Source organism: Xenia sp. Carnegie-2017, unplaced genomic scaffold, assembly GCF_021976095.1.
Source record: "Xenia sp. Carnegie-2017 unplaced genomic scaffold, XeniaSp_v1 HiC_scaffold_19, whole genome shotgun sequence".
NCBI lineage: Eukaryota > Metazoa > Cnidaria > Anthozoa > Malacalcyonacea > Xeniidae > Xenia > Xenia sp. Carnegie-2017.
The window spans coordinates 2949660-2972916 of record NW_025813481.1 but is presented as its reverse complement, the minus strand read 5'-3'; the positions used below and the strand labels follow the sequence as shown (position 1 = coordinate 2972916).

Genomic DNA, 23257 nt, shown 5'->3' with positions numbered 1-23257 from the left:
GCGCGCGCACTTGGAAGAAACATTCATTCCTGACCGAAATTATTCAACATGTTGAATATCTGGTAATTATGACACGGGTGCCGGAAAGCGCTCAAGCTTTCATTCAATTTGCATTTTATCTAACACAGACATTTGTTTTAATCGATCGTTGTTTTCCAACTTTATACATAACATTCTTCGTCTGCAGATGGCTTGTCTTCTGGTTTTAGTGTGGCATCTTTGATTTCATCCAAGTCCACTCCGAGTAGCAAGAAATGTCGGTCAACTTCGTAGAAATGCCCGGCTGGACTTCTACAGTAGAAAAACACAGGACTGCGGTTTATGCGTTTATTTTTCCGATATCTTAAATAGCTCTTGAGATAATTTGATGCAAACGGTAATGAACTGTAACACGAGTAAGACTGAGAATGACCATAACAGGCTTGCAAACAACAAATCTTCCGATTGTAGAATGGAATATGGCAAATCTATGGTTGTTTTCCGTTTACAAAGAAAGCAGAGAATTATCAATAAAGCATTCGACATGATGTTGAAATGTGGCAGGTGTACAAACAGCTTGGATATATTCAATAATCAAAAGCAAAAGGGAAAAGGATGATTTGTCAAAAATTTCTCAAATCTTTGGAGTGAAGTGAAACATCATCTGTATTTCATTGAATAAATTTGACAAATTTCATTGCATAAAGTGTTACTTAAATAATTGAATTCGACTATTTGCCAATATCAACTAGCTTTCATACTGAAAACATTTACGAAAAATAAAACCGTTCAGGTACAAAACGATGTTTTCCATTTGTTTCAACATAAAAGCTACTATTCGTGCATTCCAAAATCAATAAAAACATCATAACAGTTACAAGGTTAGTGGCGGTGGATACTGAAACGTCAAAATTGACTTTATTTGTTATTTGCAGAGTTCAACTACATTTAAATGTCTACAACAAACACTTATCATAACATCAGACTGTTTCTTGTAGCAAGATACATTGATGATTGGATGCTGGATAGATCATATGACTGGAGTTACCAATTTTAACTCCTCGCTGTATTCTGCGATGAGGTAAATCTCCAACGCTCAAAACCTAAATATTTTTGAGTCGCAGCCACATACAATTTTAATTCATTTAACAAGATGAATGCCATGTATTGCGAGGGATACATTGCCACTACATGACTGTACATTCGAATTAGTAATATTTTCAGTCCCATTATAAATATTTTAAGTAATCATATCCATTTGCGGAGATTAAAATTTTTCACAGTATATATTACATAATTAATTATAAGACTTCAGTATCGAGTGAGAAAGTGTTTAAATAAAAAGTCATTAAATTTAAAAGCGAGACAATAAAACTTATGAGTAGATAGTGTAAACAACTCCTGAACAAATGCACGACGTTCTTCATTATTCTTGTGAACAGATTTCGTTTTCCAGTGACCTAATGACTTTGTGCACCAGAAGAGGAAGTTCAGGAAAACGTTGCAGGAAATACTTTTATAATTGCCTTGCTTCACATATTGTGATAGATGCGGACGAGGCTTATTTTGCCAATGTTGGTCAACGTTTCGTATAAATCTTAAGCATCCTGCCCATGTAGACTCGTACTTTAGAGTTCTTATACTGTCGTTTACTTCAAAGTTGATCAAATCTTTGACGACTTCATCATCGATACGCTTCATCCATTCTGTGGAGCCATGCAACTGCTTATGAACATCTGAAGTGGGAGAATTTTGACTTTGTGAATGTTTCACCTCCAGTTGGTTCCCCATATCACACAGCATGTTAAATTTCTCTTCATCTGATTGTAGATAAGGGTGTTTTAACGCCTCATTGGCAGATGGCCTGTCTTCAGGTTTTAACTGTAGCATCCACGATAAAAGGTCTTTAAACGTGGCATCCTTGATTTCGTTCATGCCAGCTGGGTTTCCTTTCAAAATGTTGTCCAGTCTATGCTGTTCAATTCCAAAAGGATATTTTCCCTTTGTTGCAACATAATAAGCCACCATTCCGGCATTCTATTTTCAAAAAAAATTGTCATAAACAGTCAGTGGTGGATACTAAAACCTTAAAGATTAAATTTATTTGCGATTTGCAGAACTCAACAATAAATGTGAAGCTTAAAAATCTAAAAATGTTCTCTAAATAGAATTGGAGCCATATATATGTATTAAAAGCAATCTAAATAAGGAACATACAATTGTAACAGTAACACGATTAACAAAATTAATTTATTTTTATTTAAATAATTGTCACTACAAAATAGAATTATTTAAATAAATGCAAATAAAACATTGAGCTGTAGTTGGACCTCTAGTTCTACTTCAAGAACTTACCATAATGTCAGACTCTTTTTTGTAACGAACTTTATTAATTGTATCATCTGATGCGTTATATGACTCTGGAGCTATCCAATTTTTAGCTCCTCTCTGTATGCTTTGATGTGTCAAAGTTTCATTAGATAACATATGACTTATTCCAAAGTCAGCAATTAAAAAATTTCCTTGTACATCTCGAAGAACGTTTGTTGGTCTTAAATCCCTATGAAGTATAGGACACGGACCACTGTGAAGATCAGCTAAACCTTTTAAAATCTGCATAAGAATTGTAGGAACGACTTTTTGAAGATCTTGCAGAGAAGAAGATTTCACATAACTCTCTAACGATTCTTCACACAAATCTAATATCATGTACAAATACTCTTCGTCAAAGTTCTCTTCTAAATGGCAAAAATTCACAACATAATTTGAACGCCTTGCATTCAACTCATTAAAATTTCTTTTTCTCGATTTGCAAAGTCTTTGCCGCTATCTTTGTGTATTCGCTTTACTGCTTTTCCATAACCATTGTTTCCCAGGGCAAGGTAAACACGGGTTCCATCACTTCCTTGCCAAGCAAAACTCCTTCATGAAAATTACACGCAATTCACTGAGCAGTGTAACTTTTTCTGGATGTTTGCGTCCATATTCCTCCATCTTTTAAACTTTTCTGATGTATTATTGATTTATCAAAACATTTCCATGGTTGACGCAAAAATTCTTGATCTTAAAGGAGAAGTACATATCAGGAAAGATTAAAGGACTGATAAATTCATGCCATAAATTCATCAATTCACATTTTATTTGTTTTGGCAATATCACATAACATATAACATTGCTGTGTTTTCTCTGGATAAGAAAAGACGGATGTTTTTACTTTGATATGGAAATAACATTTACTCCGGTAGAAATGAGTTGGTCATCATACAATTCACGCGCAATAATCGACGTTCTACGATTAGTTCATTGCATGACCATACCAACCTCTAACTCAATAAAGCCAGTGGCGGATCTAGGGTACGTCAAAATAAATTTGCTGCAGCTCTTGCTTGGATATGTTTCCATTTCCAAATACATAGAGGCAAGTCCATTGATAAAGTTTAATTTTTTTGAAATTCAAATTCAATAGTTTTTGTTTGAATATATTTTGAATTTAAAATTGAGCATCTATAATTTATTTTGACAAACGCTAGATCTGCTACATTAGATTGAGCAATTCTGCAAAGGATAAAACACACATCCTTTTCACATTAACATAAAACATGAAATTTAGTATCTGAATGTCCTGACCAAAAATCCTCTTAAAATAAATTGAATTTACTCAATGATCTCTACAAATGTTTACAAAGCAATGATCCCTTCAATAACTGACTTTGTTTTAACTGGGAACAATAAGAAATAGTTAAGATGGTTTCTTACGACATGCTGCACTTTACGTTCAGATACGGACGTTTTTATGCATGCAATGAAAAGAATTTTTCATTCCTAATTAATAGTCATTAAAAAATTAAACAGCATTTTCCAACTCAATCAATTGAGATTTGTAAAAAATTAATCATAATCCTTTACGAAATTGAAAATAATTCGTTATACCAACCTTCCAAACGTTGTTTTCCCTCTTCTGCATTATGAAAAATAAATAATAAAATAATATTAAAATATTATATAGTTATAGTGACAAGAAACTAGAGCATTTTTTGTTTCATTTATAACACAACAAAACAATTTAATGGGCTCTTTATCATGAACTATGAACAATGTTAATGTATGGGCTTCTTTTAAGATTTGGTCGCAGCATAATACCACACCGACTATAAATATAAGAAAATATAAAAATTACAGACCCACAAATTACAATTTTCCATTATAAAAAGTATTTTTGATTGGTTTTTCTCTTCAACAATAACATGTTTTTTTTTCTGTATTCATTACAAGGAAAATAACCATGGCTCAAGATATTGGTCGTCACATGAGTAATGATGTAATATGTGGAAACAAATGAAAGTATTTTTATACATAGCTATCATTATATTTTTAAGGTTATTGTAGACAAGCATATAGTTTGTACAATCAATTTTGAAAACAAAAATTTTATTATCGTCGTGTGCAACACAGTGAAAGTTGAGAACGCTTTGATTTATTAAGAATGTTGCAGGTTTATAAACACGGATATATAAACAAAAATTCACAAAGGTATCCTAATTCCACACTCTTTTCTGCATTAAGACAACCATCATTAATCCCTTGCACAAAATTTATATTTATGTTTTGCATTCGATTCCCAGTTGAGTATCTCACCGTCGTAAAATGGCAACATGATAGGAATGAGTAAATCTTTTAAAATTTATTTTTTTGCACCAATATAACGGAAGTAGTTAAAAATAGCAATCTGTCAAAACGCTGACATTTAAAAAAACAACGCTTGTTATTTTTTAAACGACTCAAACCAATATCACAAAGAGCATTTTCATAAAAAACCTTTTTTGGCATGCATTTTAGTTTTTTGCTGCCCACATCGGCTTTGCTTATATTTAACGATCTTATGCAAATATTCTAGTGTAACGATCTTATGTAAATATGCAGGACAGTTTCCTTTAAATGCGGAAACATTGAGATTGAAAAATCAAAGATGAAAGCATCTGTCGAGGTGAAAAGAGTTCGGAGAATTAAAGAACCTAATGTTTTTAAAGTTACCTTCTAAAAAGCTTGGGTTCATCCAAAAGTGTTCATCCAAATTATCATCTGCATCTAAACACATGATAAAGAAAACAAAAGTGTATATCACATGTTACACTACCCAGCTTTTGTAAAATATGAATAAAAAGTCGGTCCACAAACAAAAAAAAAAGACGAAAAATGTCGGTCTGACTAAAATTTTGGGATATTTGATCCAATAAAGTCACAATAAAGCTGGTCCCAGGACGTAGCACACTCCTTCTTAAACCTTTCAGCGAGCCATAATTTATTTAGAATTTGCATTTACGTAACCATTTATTGTATGTTATTCGGTCTTGCAAATATTACATGCATGGTTATGCTAATACCGTGTGTTTGCAAAGAGGGAGTTGAACCAGTGAGTTGAACTACCTTACTTTGTGGTTTCTAATCTTTTGGGTGGAAAAATAACAACGTGGGTTTTATTGCAAGTTTTTCCGTAAAACTAATAATTTACTTTTTCATAACACATCATAAATATCTCTTGAAACAGTTATTTGTCACAAAAAAAGTTAAAGGAAACGAATAACTTAGATCCAACATCAGGGCATCTAGCTACCACATAAACGCTACATGAAACTATGTATTCGTTAACATAATTATTGGCTTTTACTTGCTTCCAATAATCAATTAATATGTTTTAAAAGGATGTTTTCAACAATATTCTATTTAAGTTCATTTATGTACGTGTAACGTATACATGTAACTGACACGTTGATCATGATGGTTTTCACAATTCACTTTTAGCATCATAGCCAGTTTTCACTTGCTATACATATTGATCAATTTTCTATGTTTACAAAGTTTAAAATTTTAACATGATTATGATCCACAACATTTGCATTATTTTTGAATTAAAAGATTTTAGTTGGCTACATATAACGATACCTTTCAAAATTAATTTATCAGGTTATAAATTATTGTTTGTGTTTAGCGTTGAAAACATGGAAATGTTTGGGCAAATGTTGGTAAAAATTCTTTTGCTTACCAGGTTTTGATGTGGAAGGCGAAACACCAATGATGACTTCACTGTTATCATCATCTAATAGATAAATCAAACTAATTTCTTGCAATGCAATTAAATAACATTACAGTATGATGAAAAATTTCTAAAACTCTCTTATCTGACCCTTTACAAACGTATGAATGATACGCATGATATAAACGACTCTTATGTTTGTGTTTGACTTTTAAAGGGAAGGTAAGATGCTTGTCCAAATGTTTGCTAACAAAATACAATTTCTTACCTAGTACTGCTGTAGAAGGAGTTTTGTCAATGTCGTCATAGTCGTTGTCACTCATGGGAAATGGCAAAGATATCTTTTCGTAAGAAGCTGGAAATTAATGCATTACATTACACGGTTAATATATCATAGCAAGATAAAAGGAATACTTGCTGAGTTATTTCACTCTTCATTACATCTCATATTTTTGACCGTTAACAAAAGTATGTGAATAAGGAAGATATAAACGAATCTCAATGGTTACATTGCATTCTTGTTTGTACTTAACATTTCAAAAGGCAATAAAGATTACATTTGAGTAAAGCCAGCCTGTGCAAACACCGTAAGTGTCTGTTTTGAACATACTAACCTTCGCTAAGTCGCTTAATTTCTGCAAGTAGAGAAAAATAAAAATTATTTTTGCAATTGCATAAGACACGTCAAGTTGACTGTTTTAACTATATTGCTAAAAAACTGAGACTATATAGACATAAAAAAGCTTCCTAAAATTAATTGATATTTTTCCAATTTAATAAAAACAAAAATTCAGAAGGTTATCACAAAGTTAAAATTGCAAAATTTAAATACTTAAGAGCTGTTTATATGATCCAAGCTAACCAGGATTCAGTGATTTGTCTAGGTTTCCCGTCTAAGGATGGTGATAGCTACTATGATATCTTAATTAACAAAAGTCTGCATAAATACCGTTATCTTTTTTCATCGATGGATCAGTTTCAGATTCTTTTAATGTTGGCTCTTGAAAATTATTGGAGCCTAGTTTTGAAACGATTAAACGATATTTAGCAGAGTAATATAAATTAGAATCAAAGATTTTATGTTGAGTAGATAATTACTCATTCTATGAACAATTGTTGGACAAAACCTTTCAAAGAAAACTAGGAAAGATACAAAAAATTCATTTCATACACCATAATATTGTATTCCAGTTGCATTATTGTAAAATAATTCGTAATGAAAATAATATTTAATTTTGCAAAAAGAATGTTGTTTACCTAAATATTTATTGAACCTTACTTTGTTAAGGAAAAAAATTAACTTCTTACTTGTAAAACTACCCATCATTTATGTATTATATATAATCTTTCATATGTAGTATATAGCTGTGCACGATCATACTAACCAATGAAAACTTCAAAAAGAAGGTATACTAAACCTAGAAAAAAATAAAAAGTATTTTTATAATTACATAAGACAGGTCAAGTCGACGTACATGCAGTACCCTGGGCATGCACTATGTATTTCATTGTTTACAGGAAAAGAAACAAAGTTGCAATAAATAACATGTAACATCAATTACAATTATGGAGATTATTGTTCATGTGATTAAATTAAAAAAAGGAAATTCGTTATTATGCATGAAATGTATAAGCTTATGCACTTTGCTAAAGAAAGAATTTCTAATATCTTTATTTTTCTGAATATTTTGTCATTTATGCTTTATATATGAAGATTCATCAACAGTAAATTGCATGACCTCCAACAAAATATTATTTCAACATTTAAGAAATAAAAGGTTAACTAAGCACAAAATATATTGTATTCCAGTTGCATTAATGTAAATTAATTTGTAATAAAGATAATATTTAATTTTGCAAAACAATGTTGGTAATGTGAATGTTTTATTGAACCTTACCTTATTAAGGGGGAAAAAGAACTTTTTACTAATAAAACTATTCTTCACTAATACATTGCTATATTGCCGTACTTTCTAATGTTGCCAATTACATTTCCAATTATGGAATATTCGATATGAACTTGTCAACTTGAGTTGACAAATTGTGTACTTGAGTACTGAAGTTGTGTACTTAACTACTGAAGTTGTGAACTAAAGTTGCGAAGTACTAGCAAATGCGAAAGGTCTTTGTACCCTGTAGACACTTGGCAATGAATCCGTTCTGTAAGCAAGGAAAAGCTTTAGCAATTCTAATCCGTTTGACGGCCCTCTAAGAGTGTTATAATGTGATACGCCGTTCACATTATGTAATAAATTTACAGTAAATGTAGCACTAGAAGCGTATCGTTGGATTTCAAATGCAGGAGTACCCTGCATACTGTGCCCTCGACGTCTGTTGCCACTCGTAACAACTACAGGCGACTCATCAAAGAACTGCATGCGGTTGCAATCAATGAAATATTTGCTACGTAAATTTCTAACTTCTCCATAACGTCCGGCCGTTCTGTCTCTCGAGGAATTTGACTTTATCTTGTAAGAGTAACCAAGATCTTTATTCAAAATTCTACTAATGGATGACCGGCTAGGTATGTTTGCTGGAAGGCAAACTTTGATATTTTCTAGGTGTTGCTGAATCTCTTTGCGTAAATAGATGGTTTATTAATTTTTAGATATTCAGTGTATGCAATAACGTCATCTGTACGCGTGGTTCGAACATCACGTTCGCTCCGGCGAGGTGCAATAGAACCAGTGTCTACCCAGAGATCTATTATATTTGATATAGTCTTATACGGTAGGTTTAGTTGTTTCGAAATGTTTGTCAAACGCTCGTTATTTAACCACATTTCAAGTATTTCATTTCTTACTTCTATTGGTAAAGCTTTTCCTTGCTTACTGAACGGATTCATTGCCAAATGTCTACAGGGTACAAAGACCTTTCGCGTTTGCTAGTACTTCGCAACTTTAGTTCACAACTTCAGTACTCAAGTACACAACTTGTGAACTTAAGTTCACAAGGTCATATCGAATATTTCGTATTTGGAAATGTAACTGGCAACATTAGAAAGTAACTTGGCAACCGCCATTTGAAAAGTTAACTGAAATCGACAATATCTAAGCACGAAATATATTGTAGTCCAGTTGCATTATTGTAAAATAATTTGTAATGAAAATAATATTTAATTTTGCAAAAAGAATGTTGTTTACCTAAATATTTATTGAACCTTACTTTGTTAAGGAAAAAAATTAACTTCTTACTTGTAAAACTACCCATCATTAATGTATTATATATAATCTTTCATATGTAGTATATAGCTGTGCACGATCATACTAACCAATGAAAACTCCAAAAAGAAGGTATACTAAACCTAAAAAAAAATAAAAAGTATTTTTATAATTACATAAGACAGGTCAAGTCGACGTACATGCAGTACCCTGGGCATGCACTATGTATTTCATTGTTTACAGGAAAAGAAACAAAGTTGCAATGAATAACAAGTAACATCAATTACAATTATGGAGTTTATTGTTCATGTGATTAAATTAAAAAAAGGAAATTCGTGATTGTGCGTGAAATGTATAAGCTTATGCACTTTGCTAAAGAAAGAATTTCCAATATCTTTATTTTTCTGAATATTTTTGTCATTTATGCTTTATATATGAAGATTCATCAACAGTAAATTGCATGACCTCCAACAAAATATTATTTCAACATTTACGAAATAAAAGGTTAACTAAGCACGAAATATATTGTATTCCAGTTGCATTAATGTAAATTGATTTGTAATAAAAATAATATTTAATTTTGCAAAAACAATGTTGGTAATGTGAATGTTTTATTGAACCTTACCTTATTAAGAGGGAAAAATAACTTTTTACTAATAAAACTATTCTTTACTAATACATTGTTATATTGCCGTACATGCATAACCATACACACCTTCCCAATACCCAAGTGCTGCAAATAAAGAAAAACAAATTTTATTTTGACATTAACACAAGAAAGGCCAAATTGACTATCTTAAAGTTAAAAAACATATAACTGTATAGAGACATAAAAACTTCCTAAAATTAATTAACTTTCTTCAATTTACTAAAAACAAAGACACATAAACAACAATAAACATTATCAATACTAATAAATAGTATGGCCCTACGATCGTCAAACTGTCCTCAGGTTACTGTGGATTTCAGTTAACTTTTCAAATGGCGGTTGCTAAATAACTTTCTAATGTTGCCAGTTATATTTCCAAGTATGGAATATTCCATATGAAATTGTAAACTTGAGTTGACAAGTTGTGTACTTGAGTACTGAAGTTGTGTACTTAAGTACTGAAGTTGTGAACTAAAGTTGCGAAGTACTAGCAAACGCGAAAGGTCTTTGTACCCTGTAGACACTTGGCAATGAATCCGTTCAGTAAACAAGGAAAAGCTTTAGCAATTCTAATCCGTTTGACGGCCCTCTAAGAGTGTTATAATGTGATACGCCGTTTACATTATGTAATAAATTTACAGTAAATGTAGCACTAGAAGCGTATCGTTGGATTTCAAATGCAGGAGTACCCTGCATACTGTGCTCTCGACGTCTGTTGCCAATCGTAACAACTACAGACGACTCATAAAAGAAATGCATACGGTTGCAATCAATCAATGAAATATTTGCTAGGTAAGCTTCTAACTTCTCCATAACGCCCGGCCGTTCTGTCTCAGGAATTTGACTTATTATCTTGTAAGAGTAACCAAGATCTTTATTCAAAATTCTACTAATGGATGACCTGCTAGGTATGTTTGCTGGAAGGCAAACTTTGTTATTTTCTAGGTGTTGCTGAATCTCTTTTGCGTAAATAGATGGTTTATTAATTTTTAGATATTCAGTGTATGCAATAACGTCATCTGTACGCGTGGTTCGAACATCACGTTCGCTCTGGCGAGGTGCAATAGAACCAGTGTCTACCCATAGATCTATTATATTTGATATAGTCTTATACGGTAGGTTTAGTTGTTTCGAAATGTTTGTCAAACGCTCGTTATTTAACCACATTTCAAGTATTTCATTTCTTACTTCTATTGGTAAAGCTTTTCCTTGCTTACTGAACGGATTCATTGCCAAATGTCTACAGGGTACAAAGACCTTTCGCGTTTGCTAGTACTTCGCAACTTTAGTTCACAACTTCACTCAAGTACACAACTTGTGAACTTAAGTTCACAAGGTCATATCGAATATTTCGTATTTGGAAATGTAACTGGCAACATTAGAAAGTAACTTGGCAACCGCCATTTGAAAAGTTAACTGAAATCGACAATATCTAAGCACGAAATATATTGTATTCCAGTTGCATTAATGTAAATTAATTTGTAATGAAAATACTTAACTTTGCAAAAAGAATGTTGTTTACCTAAATATTTATTGAACCTTACTTTGTTAAGGAAAAAAATTAACTTCTTACTTGTAAAACTACCCATCATTTATGTATTATATATAATCTTTCATAAGTAGTATATAGCTGTGCACGATCATACTAACCAATGCAACATACATCATAAAGGCTTCTTAGAACTAGAAAAAATAAAAAGTATTTTTATAATTACATAAGACAGGTCAAGTCGACGTGCATGCAATACCCTGGGCATGCACTATGTATTTCATTGTTTACAGGAAAAGAAACAAAGTTGCATAAAATAACATATAACAATTACAATTATGGAGATTATTGCTCATGCAATTAAATTAAAAAAAGAAAATTCGTGATTATACATGAAATGCATGAGCTTATGCACTTTGCTAAAGAAAGAATTTCTAATATCTTTATTTTTCTGAATATTTTTGTCATTTATGCTTTATATATGAAGATTCATCAACAGTAAATTGCATGACCTCCAACAAAATATTAATTCAACATTTACGAAATAAAAGGTTAACTAAGCACGAAATATATTGTATTCCAGTGCATTAATGTAAATTAATTTGTAATGAAAAAATATTTAATTTTGCAAAAAAATGTTGGTAATGTGAATGTTTTATTAAACCTTACATTATTAAGGAGAAAAATAACTTTTACTAATAAAACTATTCTTTACTAATACATTGTTATATTGCCGTACATGAATAACCATACACACCATCCGCATACCAAAGTACTGCAAATAAAGAAAAACAAATTTTATTTTCACATTAACACAAGAAAGGCCAAATTGACTATCTTAAAGTCAAAAAACTTATAACTGTATAGACACATAAAAACTTCATAAAATTAATTAACTTTCTTCAATTTACTAAAAACAAAGACACATAAACAACAATAAACATTATCAATACTAATAAATAGTATGGCCCTACGATCATCAAACTGTCCTCAGGTTACTGTGGATTTCAGTTAACTTTTCAAATGGCGGTTGCCAAGTAACTTTCTAATGTTGCCAGTTATATTTCCTAATATGGAATATTGGATATGAAATTGTAAACTTGAGTTAACAAGTTGTGTACTTGAGTACTGAAGTTGTGTACTTAAGTACTGAAGTTGTGAGCTAAAGTTTGGAAGTACTAGCAAACGCGAAAGATCTTTGTACCCTGTAGACATTTGGCACTGAATCCGTTCAGTAAACAAGGAAAAGCTTTAGAATTTCTAATCCGTTTGACAGCCCTCTAAGAGTGTTATAATGTGATACGCCGTTTACATTATGTAATAAATTTACAGTAAATGTGGCAGTAGAAGCGTATCGTTGGATTTCAAATGCAGGAGTACCCTGCATACTGTGCTCTCGACGTCTGTTGCCAATCGTAACAACTACAGACGACTCATCAAACAAATGCATACGGTTGCAATCAATCAATGAAATATTTGCTAGGTAAGGTTCTAACTTCTCCATAATGCCCGGCCGTTCTGTCTCTCGAGGAATTTGACTTATTATCTTGTAAGAGTAACCAAGATCTTTATTCAAAATTCTACTAATGGATGACCTACTAGGTATGTTTGCTGGAAGGCAAACTTTGTTATTTTCTAGGTGTTGTTAAGTCTCTTTTGCGTAAATAGATGGTTTATTAATTTTTAGATATTCAGTGTATGCAATAACGTCATCTGTACGCGTGGTTCGAACATCACGTTCGCTCTGGCGAGGTGCAATAGAACCAGTGTCTACCCAGAGATCTATTGTATTTGATATAGTCTTATACGGTAGGTTTAGTTGTTTCGAAATGTTTGTCAAACGCTCGTTATTTAACCACATTTCAAGTATTTCATTTCTTACTTCTATTGGTAAAGCTTTTCCTTGCTTACTGAACGGATTCATTGCCAAATGTCTACAGGGTACAAAGACCTTTCGCGTTTGCTAGTACTTCGCAACTTTAGTTCACAACTTCAGTACTCAAGTACACAACTTGTGAACTTAAGTTCACAAGTTCATATCGAATATTTCGTATTTGGAAATGTAACTGGCAACATTAGAAAGTAACTTGGCAACCGCCATTTGAAAAGTTAACTGAAATCGACAATATCTAAGCACGAAATATATTGTATTCCAGTTGCATTATTGTAAAATAATTTGTAATGAAAATAATATTTAATTTTGCAAAAAGAATGTTGTTTACCTAAATATTTATTGAACCTTACTTTGTTAAGGAAAAAAATTAACTTCTTACTTGTAAAACTACCCATCATTTATGTATTATATATAATCTTTCATATGTAGTATATAGCTGTGCACGATCATACTAACCAATGAAAACTCCAAAAGAAGGTATACTAAACCTAGAAAAAATAAAAGTATTTTTATAATTACATAAGACAGGTCAAGTCGACGTACATGCAGTACCCTGGGCATGCACTATGTATTTCATTGTTTACAGGAAAAGAAACAAAGTTGCAATAAATAACATGTAACATCAATTACAATTATGGAGATTATTGTTCATGTGATTAAATTAAAAAGGAAATTCGTGATTGTGCGTGAAATGTATAAGCTTATGCACTTTGCTAAAGAAAGAATTTCCAATATCTTTATTTTTCTGAATATTTTTGTCATTTATGCTTTATATATGAAGATTCATCAACAGTAAATTGCATGACCTCCAACAAAATATTATTTCAACATTTACGAAATAAAAGGTTAACTAAGCACGAAATATATTGTATTCCAGTTGCATTAATGTAAATTAATTTGTAATAAAAATAATATTTAATTTTGCAAAAACAATGTTGGTAATGTGAATGTTTTATTGAACCTTACCTTATTAAGAGGGAAAAATAACTTTTTACTAATAAAACTATTCTTTACTAATACATTGTTATATTGCCGTACATGCATAACCATACACACCTTCCCAATACCCAAGTGCTGCAAATAAAGAAAAACAAATTTTATTTTCACATTAACACAAGAAAGGCCAAATTGACTATCTTAAAGTTAAAAACATATAACTGTATAGAGACATAAAACTTCCTAAAATTAATTAACTTTCTTCAATTTACTAAAACAAAGACACATAAACAACAATAAACATTATCAATACTAATAAATAGTATGGCCCTACGATCGTCAAACTGTCCTCAGGTTACTGTGGATTTCAGTTAACTTTTCAAATGGCGGTTGCTAAGTAACTTTCTAATGTTGCCAGTTATATTTCCAAGTATGGAATATTCCATATGAAATTGTAAACTTGAGTTGACAAGTTGTGTACTTGAGTACTGAAGTTGTGTACTTAAGTACTGAAGTTGTGAACTAAAGTTGCGAAGTACTAGCAAACGCGAAAGGTCTTTGTACCCTGTAGACACTTGGCAATGAATCCGTTCAGTAAACAAGGAAAAGCTTTAGCAATTCTAATCCGTTTGACGGCCTTCTAAGAGTGTTATAATGTGATACGCTGTTTACATTATGTAATAAATTTACAGTAAATGTGGTACTAGAAGCGTATCGTTGGATTTCAAATGCAGGAGTACCCTGCATACTGTGCTCTCGACGTCTGTTGCCAATCGTAACAACTACAGACGACTTATAAAAGAAATGCATACGGTTGCAATCAATCAATGAAATATTTGCTAGGTAAGGTTCTAACTTCTCCATAATGCCCGGCCGTTCTGTCTCTCGAGGAATTTGACTTATTATCTTGTAAGAGTAACCAAGATCTTTATTCAAAATTCTACTAATGGATAACCTACTAGGTATGTTTGCTGGAAGGCAAACTTTGTTATTTTCTAGGTGTTGCTGAATCTCTTTTGCGTAAATAGATGGTTTATTAATTTTTAGATATTCAGTGTATGCAATAACGTCATCTGTACGCGTGGTTCGAACATCACGTTCGCTCTGGCGAGGTGCAATAGAACCAGTGTCTACCCATAGATCTATTATATTTGATATAGTCTTATACGGTAGGTTTAGTTGTTTCGAAATGTTTATCAAACACTCGTTATTTAACCACATTTCAAGTATTTCATTTCTTACTTCTATTGGTAAAGCTTTTCTTTGCTTACTGAACGGATTCATTGCCAAATGTCTACAGGGTACAAAGACCTTTCGCGTTTGCTAGTACTTCTCAACTTTAGTTCACAACTTCAGTACTCAAGTACACAACTTCTGTACTCAAGTACACAACTTCAGTGCTCAAGTACACAACTTCAGTACTCAAGTACAGATCGTGACTAAAACACCACACGAGTACATACGAGTACATATGAGTACATACGAGTAACAAACGAGTACATACGAGTAACATACGAGTACATACGAGTAACATACAAGTACATACGAGTAACATACGAGTACATACGAGTGACATACGAGTACATACAAGTACATACGAGTAACATACGAGTACATACGAGTGACATACGACTATTTTCTGGTGAACAAATGAGAAACAACACAATTTCTTCTATACATTGATATTTGCGTTTATTTTTCCTTGTATTTGTGTGGACTTTGGGGCAACCATTTGATGGATTTAAATGCTGAAAAGGTATTTTACTTTCATACTACATTCATTTGTATGTTTTAGTTGAATTTATTATAGATATTTTGTCGATGCGATTTGCCAGTATTTGAGCGCTTTTTGACACACTTTCACCTAGGAAATACATATTTATGAAAGCGATTATACATTCATTTTGGTCTTTAAGATACTGATTTTTCAGTTAAAAGACTGAATTATATCAGCTAGAACTTTAAAAACATTAAAAGTAAGCTGAAATTGTACGCATAATATGATATATATACGTAACACAGTGCAACTCTCATTTAATTCAAATATATATAATGTACATTTATTTCATGTAGCACGTTTTGAAAGCATTATTTATACGTTGTTTATTTAATCGCTTTCATAATTATGTATTTCCTAGGTGAAAGTGTGTCAAAAAGCGCTCAAATACTGGCAAATCGCATCGACAAAATATCTATAACAAATTCAACTAAAACATACAAATGAATGTAGTATGAAAGTAAAATACCTTTTCAGCATTTAAATCCATCAAATGGTTGCCCCAAAGTCCGCACAAATACAAGGAAAAATAAACGCAAATATCAATGTATTGAAGAAATTGTGTTGTTTCTCATTTGTTCAATAATAACAGTTATATGAACTCAATGTTGTTTCTCATTGTTACCGTATGTCACTCGTATGTACTCGTATGTACTCGTATGTACTCGTATGTACTCGTGTGGTGTTTTAGTCACGATCCTCAAGTACACAACTTGTCAACTCAAGTTGACAAGTTCATATCGAATATTCCATATTTGGAAATGTAGTTGGCAACATTAGAAGGTAACTTGGCAACCGCCATTTGAAAAGTTAACTGAAATTGACAATAACACTAACTTAGTTGTAAAATTTGAATCACTTAGCAAAGAATAAACTCGGGTATTTGAATATTCATTGGGTAAACGAACGGATAGAGAAATATACAAAATAGAAGTTTAACGAACCATTCATATTTTAGTTGCATTAATGTAAATTAATTTGTAATGAAAATAATATTTAATTTTGCAAAAGCTTCGTTTCAGGTTAAATAATGCCATATAATAATCCTTTTAACAACCTCACTTTCTCGGTTTTTTACTGAGAAATATCTGACCTCTGTCTTTTTGTACAAACCTCGCCCTTCGGTCCGTTATTTCTCCGTATAGACCTCGCGCTCGGTCATTAAAGGCTTAATAAAAACTTATACTTTGTATGACTTATTATTGCAATTATGTCAATAGCCATAAACTTTCATTATTTTGTAATGTACAGAAGGATTATACCAACATTCAAGTGTTTGAATTATCGTCAGTTCTACATTATGAAAAAATAAACAATAAAAACAATATTACACTTGACAGTTCGACTAATTCACAGTCACCGTTATATAAAACTGTAATTATCTTAAAACAAACAAACTTATTTCAACATTCACAAATGAAAGGTAAAGTCAAATGCTAAAATCAAAAACGGAGGAGGAGGTGGAAGAATGGTGGATGAATTTCAATGCAATCTGTCTTATCCTGATACAAACGTCATGAACAAACAAAAACAATAGATTTTCCAGGCGGGAAATAAAATCTTATAATAGACATTAGAACCCAGCTTATTGCAATAATTTGAATTACCATTGCAAAAATAAGAAGGGTTGAAGATTCGAAATAAGTTAGCTTTCACGAACTAATGGTTCGAGATTTAAAGTAGAATGAGAAGAGGATATTATGGAAAATTTTCAGGAAAGGAGATATGTCCTGTTTCATTACAATCTTTATAGATACTGGACAACGGAGTTGTTTTGCATTTCTTCCCGTCAAAGGCGAGACTACCAAATGTTCTGAGATTCGTGGATGAAAGTATCGCCGTGTTTGGCCCACATACAAAGCTCCGCATTGACACGTAAATTTGAAAACTACAGGAGATCTCAGGAGTTTCGGAATCCGATTTTAAGCCGCATTTTCGCCACATCTAACACTGATACCAATAACACAGACGTTGACACTACCGAAAACAACATGCATTTTAGCATGCTTTTTACTTGTAAACACGCTGTTCAAGTTCCAACACAACTAACTAAACTCTGCTCGTCTGCTTTCCCGCACTTATCACTTCACTTTATGTTCCGTTCTTGTTGCCGACCGTCCGATTTCTTTCCCTTCAAAGAGCTGGGTTGTCATTCTTCTAGCCCTCCTATGATTGGTTAATCTCTCAATTACTACTTAATTTATTCTACATTGTAAATACTGTAGCTAATTTTATTTTTATTTTGCAACTTTATACCAATATTCTGAAGATGTCGCGTGTTTCGATGAAACGTCAATAAAATTAATAAAATCCTTTATTACATTCTTATTTTGCAATAACAATTCATATAATTTCAATAAGCTGGGCTCTAATGTTCATTATAAAATTACAAACAAAACGTTTAAAACCGGTTTGCCAAAGAGTATTAAAGATATTGAAACACTGTGTTAAAAAAAAATGAAAATTGGAAAAAAGCAATCTTTAGTAAAGGAGAGTTTTACCAACCAAAGAATACACCAATTGCAGCCTATAAAGAACAACTAACTACCAATATATTGAACATTCACATTAGGCTTTACGTAGTGCGTCATAACCGAGATGGAAAGAATCTACGCTAAATTCCTGCTAAATCCACAGCGGCACATGCAGCCACATCATTATCAACTAAAGTTACAGTACGCATACTTTAGTTTTAATATATCTCATAAGACCAGGTCTCCAATTTAGTAATATCATCGTCAAACTGTCCTTAGGTTATCGCAAACGTAAAATTGTGATATTTTTACCACTTAGCAAAAAATAAACTCGAGTATTTGAATTTTTTCTGGGTAAACAAGTTGAGAGAGAGTACAAAATAAAACTTTAATGTACCAATCGTATTTTAGTTGCGTGAATATAAAAAGTAATTTTTTTCAATATAGTGATCATATTACATGTATGTACAGTGTCGAACGATATAATGACTTGTAGTTGCTTTGCCTTGTTTAAAGGTATTTAATAAGGAAAAAATGCAAGTGTATAAAAACACCTAGATTGATTTTGGATCACATGCATGCAGGCCTGGTCATGCACTATGTGTATTTCATTGTTCACAGGAAAAGAAACAAAATTACAATAAATAACATGAAACGGTGCAAAATACGACTGATATAACAAAAGAAATAAAATTATGTAAAAAAAATTTGGGTAAAGACTTGAAATTGGACATATTTAAGAAGCAACGTTTCCATGTAAATTATTCATGACATGCACATTATTCGATAACACCTTTAGGCTAACCATATCCATAAAATATACTACCATGGAGAAGTTATAGTAATGTGGCAGACTTTTGTCGTTTTATTATCAAAGTTAATAATTGTGGTCGTTTATAGTTGGATTAAAGAAACAATAATAGCTTGTTTCGTAGTTTTCATAATACTAATCTTCATTTACAACAATGGAGGTTATTGTTCGTGCAATGAAATTAAATATTTTTGTTACTTATGCTTTATATATAACGATTCATCATCAGTAAATCTCATGACCTCCAGGAAAATATTATTTCAATATTTACGGAATGAAAGATTAACTAATTAACAGTTGATTTTCTTATCGCTAAAAAATTGCAAGGATATGGTTAGGGACAACATATTTTCTTAAAAATAATGAACTTTATTCAATTATTCTAATTTTATTGTCGTAAAAACCTGATTTTAAATAATGACAGCGAAATTCAGACATCAGAATTTTGCGTTAGAAAGCATTGAATTGTAATAGTAAGAATGGGAAATAAAACAATTTAGAGCTCTTTGACTACAATTATAAGTCAAGGAGTGTAAAAATATTGATGACACTCCGTACTATACTACCGTGACTATTTAAAACAAAGTCTCCTTTCCATTTGCAATGTGAAAAATCCCAATGAAAATAATATTATGCACATTTGTACGTTTTATGGTGACAGTTTGACTCATGTAGAAAATTGCCCAAAACATTTGTCATAAGTATTGTTTTTAGTACTTACCTACATACGGCATAGAAATGTAAGACCCTATGAAATTGAAAAATAAACAGTCATTTCTCTCTTACACGACAGGTTCAACAAGTAATTTATGATTATCTCATTTTCAGAAAAATTTATGACAAATTAACAGAAGAGATAATTAATACAAACATAAATTAGTCATATCGTATTCTGAGTTCTTTGACTACAATTATAAAAATGGAGCGTAAAATATTCATGACTAGTGTGACTTAATTTAGAACTGTACAGACAGATGAACTGGGATAACAGAAAACTGCATGTAGTAAAACCAATTGAAAGGAAAAGCAAGGTACAAAACAAAATTACAATGTAGCACATGAATGTACATTGTAAAATAATTTTGTCTTCAGTTAAGTAAATGTTATCAATCTCCATGAAATGAACATCATTTACTGACTATCGACCAAAGAATGTTCATATTACGTCACTATTTATGACACACGAATAAATAGTGTCGTGAAGTGTCGGCAATATAATTTACCAATATAATTATACGTGAGCATTGGGGTATTTTATGTTACCTTCTGTATGCTCAACGTCGTTTTCCATTTCTGAAAATGTTGAGTTTTCAAATCTGTAAATGAACAAGCATACGTTTATTTGCGTTCACAGGAGACAATGTAAACTAGGTATTAGAAAATAAGCGAGTTTTAAAACATCATTATACTTGTAACCCGTCTTTCTTCAAGATAGAATAGAAATATTGGCCTTAAAAGATGTCAAAATGAAGAGTACCATTTTAATGTTACAAAATTTAGTATACGATACATGAAAATATGTAAATTAGAAAATGTTAATCTTCGTTTGTTTTCAATAAGCCATGTTTGTTCAAAAAACTTGCCAACTTATATGGCAAAATTTTCCTACAATTGTATAACACCAACACAAACTTTGCCGACATTTTTAGTAAAAACTTCAAGGTCAATTAACGATAAATATGATTTTAAATGTCGTTACTATCACAGAAGTAGAATAAAAAGCGATTTGTTTTTACATGGATTGGAAAATGATACTTTTTGAAGAACGTAGCTAGATGTTAGAGATAAAGATTAAATCAATTTAGCTCAAACAAAAGCTTTAAGACAGTGTAAAACCAGTTGAAAGCTGTGTTGCAATACAATTCTTTGCCATAACAGAGAAGATAATTAATAGGAACATAAAATATTCATATCGTATTCATATGGCATATTGATCCGACTGCGAGAGAACAAGTCATTTTAATATTCTCATCATTCTTTAATTTTCCCTTTTGTGTTTGTTCAGTATGGCGCATCGTTAATAAGCCGGTAACTTTGATTACTTTTACTTTTCAAGCATTAAAGTATATGACATCGTTCGTCGATATTCTTGAATATTTACTAAAGTTGTGGTGCACTAAAAGTTCACCAAGACTATAGGAAGACTATTTAACACATATAAAAAAGACTGAGAACAATGCGCCCTTCTTAATATAGTTGCAATGAATGGAATGCAAACATGAAGCAATATATTAATTCTAATGCTGAAAAATCCAGGTAATTCCCGATTTCCAGAAGTATCTGACATAAGATATTCTGACATTTTCAGTTGTACGATCACTGATCTCAAAATAAGATCTTATTTCGAGATCTCTCCGTATACGATCTGATAATCGAAGACAAGCAAGTAACCGTTTCTTCAATAATCTATTCATAAAAATGTTCATAAACGACTATATTTAAAGTATCAATGCAAAATGGGTTTATATGTAAATGGTAAACCACAAGTTTGAATGAGATAAATCCAAGACCAGTTTTCTCGACAACTATACTTTTCATAATACAATTTGCCTGCGTATCTATTTCCGCCACGTAGTTCATAAAATTGTCACGAACATAAGAAAATATACACACTAGAAAAGCTAAAGAATCATGAAAACTTATAACATAACCCTGTCAAGATTCTGTATGTATGAAAGTTTAGTTGTAATTTAAAACGCAGCAAAATAACCATTCAATCTTGTGGAATTGTTATAGTCTGTATAGTTATCGCCTCACTAATTCAAGGGCAGTAATTTTTTTCCTTGATGTGTAGAAAATCTTTCCTTCTTTAAAAACATGATCATAGAACTTGTAGAGGTTAAACACACTCTTGACGATTGTCTTCAATGTTTGACGTAATTTTTATAAAGCATTCAATGAAACAATTTACTGAAAGAATTTACAATTTCAAACTAGTATTTTCGAAGAGAAGCAGTCTTTACTCGTGTAAAGAACACCCTATAAGAAAGTATAAAAAACTTACATGGATAATTCACCAATCTCCGACTAGTATTTCAACAACTTTAACTTCTCTACTGTTTTCCGTCTGATTAAAACCATTAAAATAATGTTTTGTTTTTTACGTCGTCATACACATATATTATTTTAAAAATGCAGGAATTTCAAAACAACAGCAGGAACAACATTTTTTTCTCCAAACAATGTTTATGATTTCTAGGGGGGGAGGGGGGAAATTGATTCATTTAGACAATATTTAATTTAAATGTCCTACAGGCAAGCATTTGTACATGACTTCAAATGTAAAGATAAAGTATGTTAGAGAATGATAAAATAAATAGTCAATTATCTCAAATCATATATCAAACGTAAATTCACCTCCATAAAGTGAACCATTTATAAGTCTAAAAAAGCTTGTTAATAAAACATTCAACTTCAATTTTCATTCTCCTGATCGCTACTTTCAAACTTGATGAAAACTGGTTCGGGTGGTAGGACTTGCACACCATTTATTGGCACATGATGTTTCTTTCCAAAACCGCTGTCATTATGAGTCCACGATGAACTGCTCGTCTCTTTATTAAATGAGCCGACGTTTTTTCTACTTTCGTTTCCATTCCTCTCACGCGTCTCACCATTTCGTAAGCCCTGTTTACAAAAAATAGAAAATGTTGTATGACTGTAGACAATATAAAACAATGATATGCAGTTTCTTGAAACAGTAAATAGAATAGACCCATAGCAGTGCAAGGATAAACAAACAAAAATCAAATACATTTACTTTATTTTACATATAAATACCTCCAAAGTTTCTTCAAATGATTCATTATGTTTTCTTGATCTGATTGACTTCTGTCTTCAACAACAACCTCCCTGTTTTCTTTAACGTTTTTTTCAAGTTTGTTTTTAAATGATTTATAACTACCACGGGAATATCCATCCGTAGAGATATCTGATTGGCTGTCACTTGGCCGTGGAGGAGTGGGTAAGAATTCAGAAAATTCACTACCACTGACAATGGACATGATTTCTGGGTCATGTGATTTCTCTTTCCACTTTTTGTCGGAATAATTCGCT

At 31.7% G+C, this 23257-nt stretch overlaps 3 protein-coding genes across 5 annotated transcripts in view; all 3 read right to left on the bottom strand.

Annotated features, from left to right (window-relative positions):
• The window catches only part of LOC124438475, an 89420-nt gene that overhangs the window by 26255 nt on the left and 39908 nt on the right, over positions 1-23257 (bottom strand). The window lies entirely within an intron of this gene.
• LOC124438464 (serine/threonine-protein kinase/endoribonuclease IRE2-like) lies at positions 1106-2881 on the bottom strand. Its single transcript, XM_046988625.1, has 2 exons — positions 2335-2881; positions 1106-2016 (listed from the first exon to the last, which is right to left on the bottom strand). The coding sequence occupies exons 1-2, from the start codon at positions 2686-2688 to the stop codon at positions 1291-1293; spliced, it is 1080 nt and encodes a 359-aa protein (XP_046844581.1). The 5' UTR covers positions 2689-2881; the 3' UTR covers positions 1106-1290.
• LOC124438461 overlaps positions 3966-23257 on the bottom strand; it is a 120403-nt gene continuing 101111 nt past the window's right edge. The window contains exons 2-15 of one of the 3 annotated variants that reach the window (XM_046988622.1): positions 22206-22828; positions 20465-20517; positions 19923-19949; positions 14260-14277; positions 11471-11503; positions 9887-9904; positions 9282-9314; positions 7396-7428; positions 6960-7028; positions 6625-6645; positions 6279-6365; positions 6020-6073; positions 5011-5064; positions 3967-4559 (exon numbers count right to left, since the gene is read on the bottom strand). In XM_046988622.1, the coding sequence (XP_046844578.1) occupies positions 4474-4559; positions 5011-5064; positions 6020-6073; positions 6279-6365; positions 6625-6645; positions 6960-7028; positions 7396-7428; positions 9282-9314; positions 9887-9904; positions 11471-11503; positions 14260-14277; positions 19923-19949; positions 20465-20492 (561 nt within the window). In that variant the 5' untranslated portion in view covers positions 20493-20517; positions 22206-22828 and the 3' untranslated portion in view covers positions 3967-4473. Of the gene's footprint in view, positions 4560-5010; positions 5065-6019; positions 6074-6278; positions 6366-6624; positions 6646-6959; positions 7029-7395; positions 7429-9281; positions 9315-9886; positions 9905-11393; positions 11504-14259; positions 14278-19922; positions 19950-20464; positions 20518-22064; positions 22829-23257 lie in introns of those variants that run through there. The other 2 variants (XM_046988623.1, XR_006946096.1) reach the window with 2 other exon arrangements.

Coding starts and splice junctions, on each gene's coding strand:
- LOC124438464 (XM_046988625.1), bottom strand. CDS start 2,688: ATGATATTAGATTTGTGTGAAGAATCGTTAGAGAGTTATGTGAAATCT. Junction 2,017..2,334: donor AAAAAGAGTCTGACATTATG/GTAAGTTCTTGA, acceptor TTTTGAAAATAG/AATGCCGGAATGGTGGCTTA.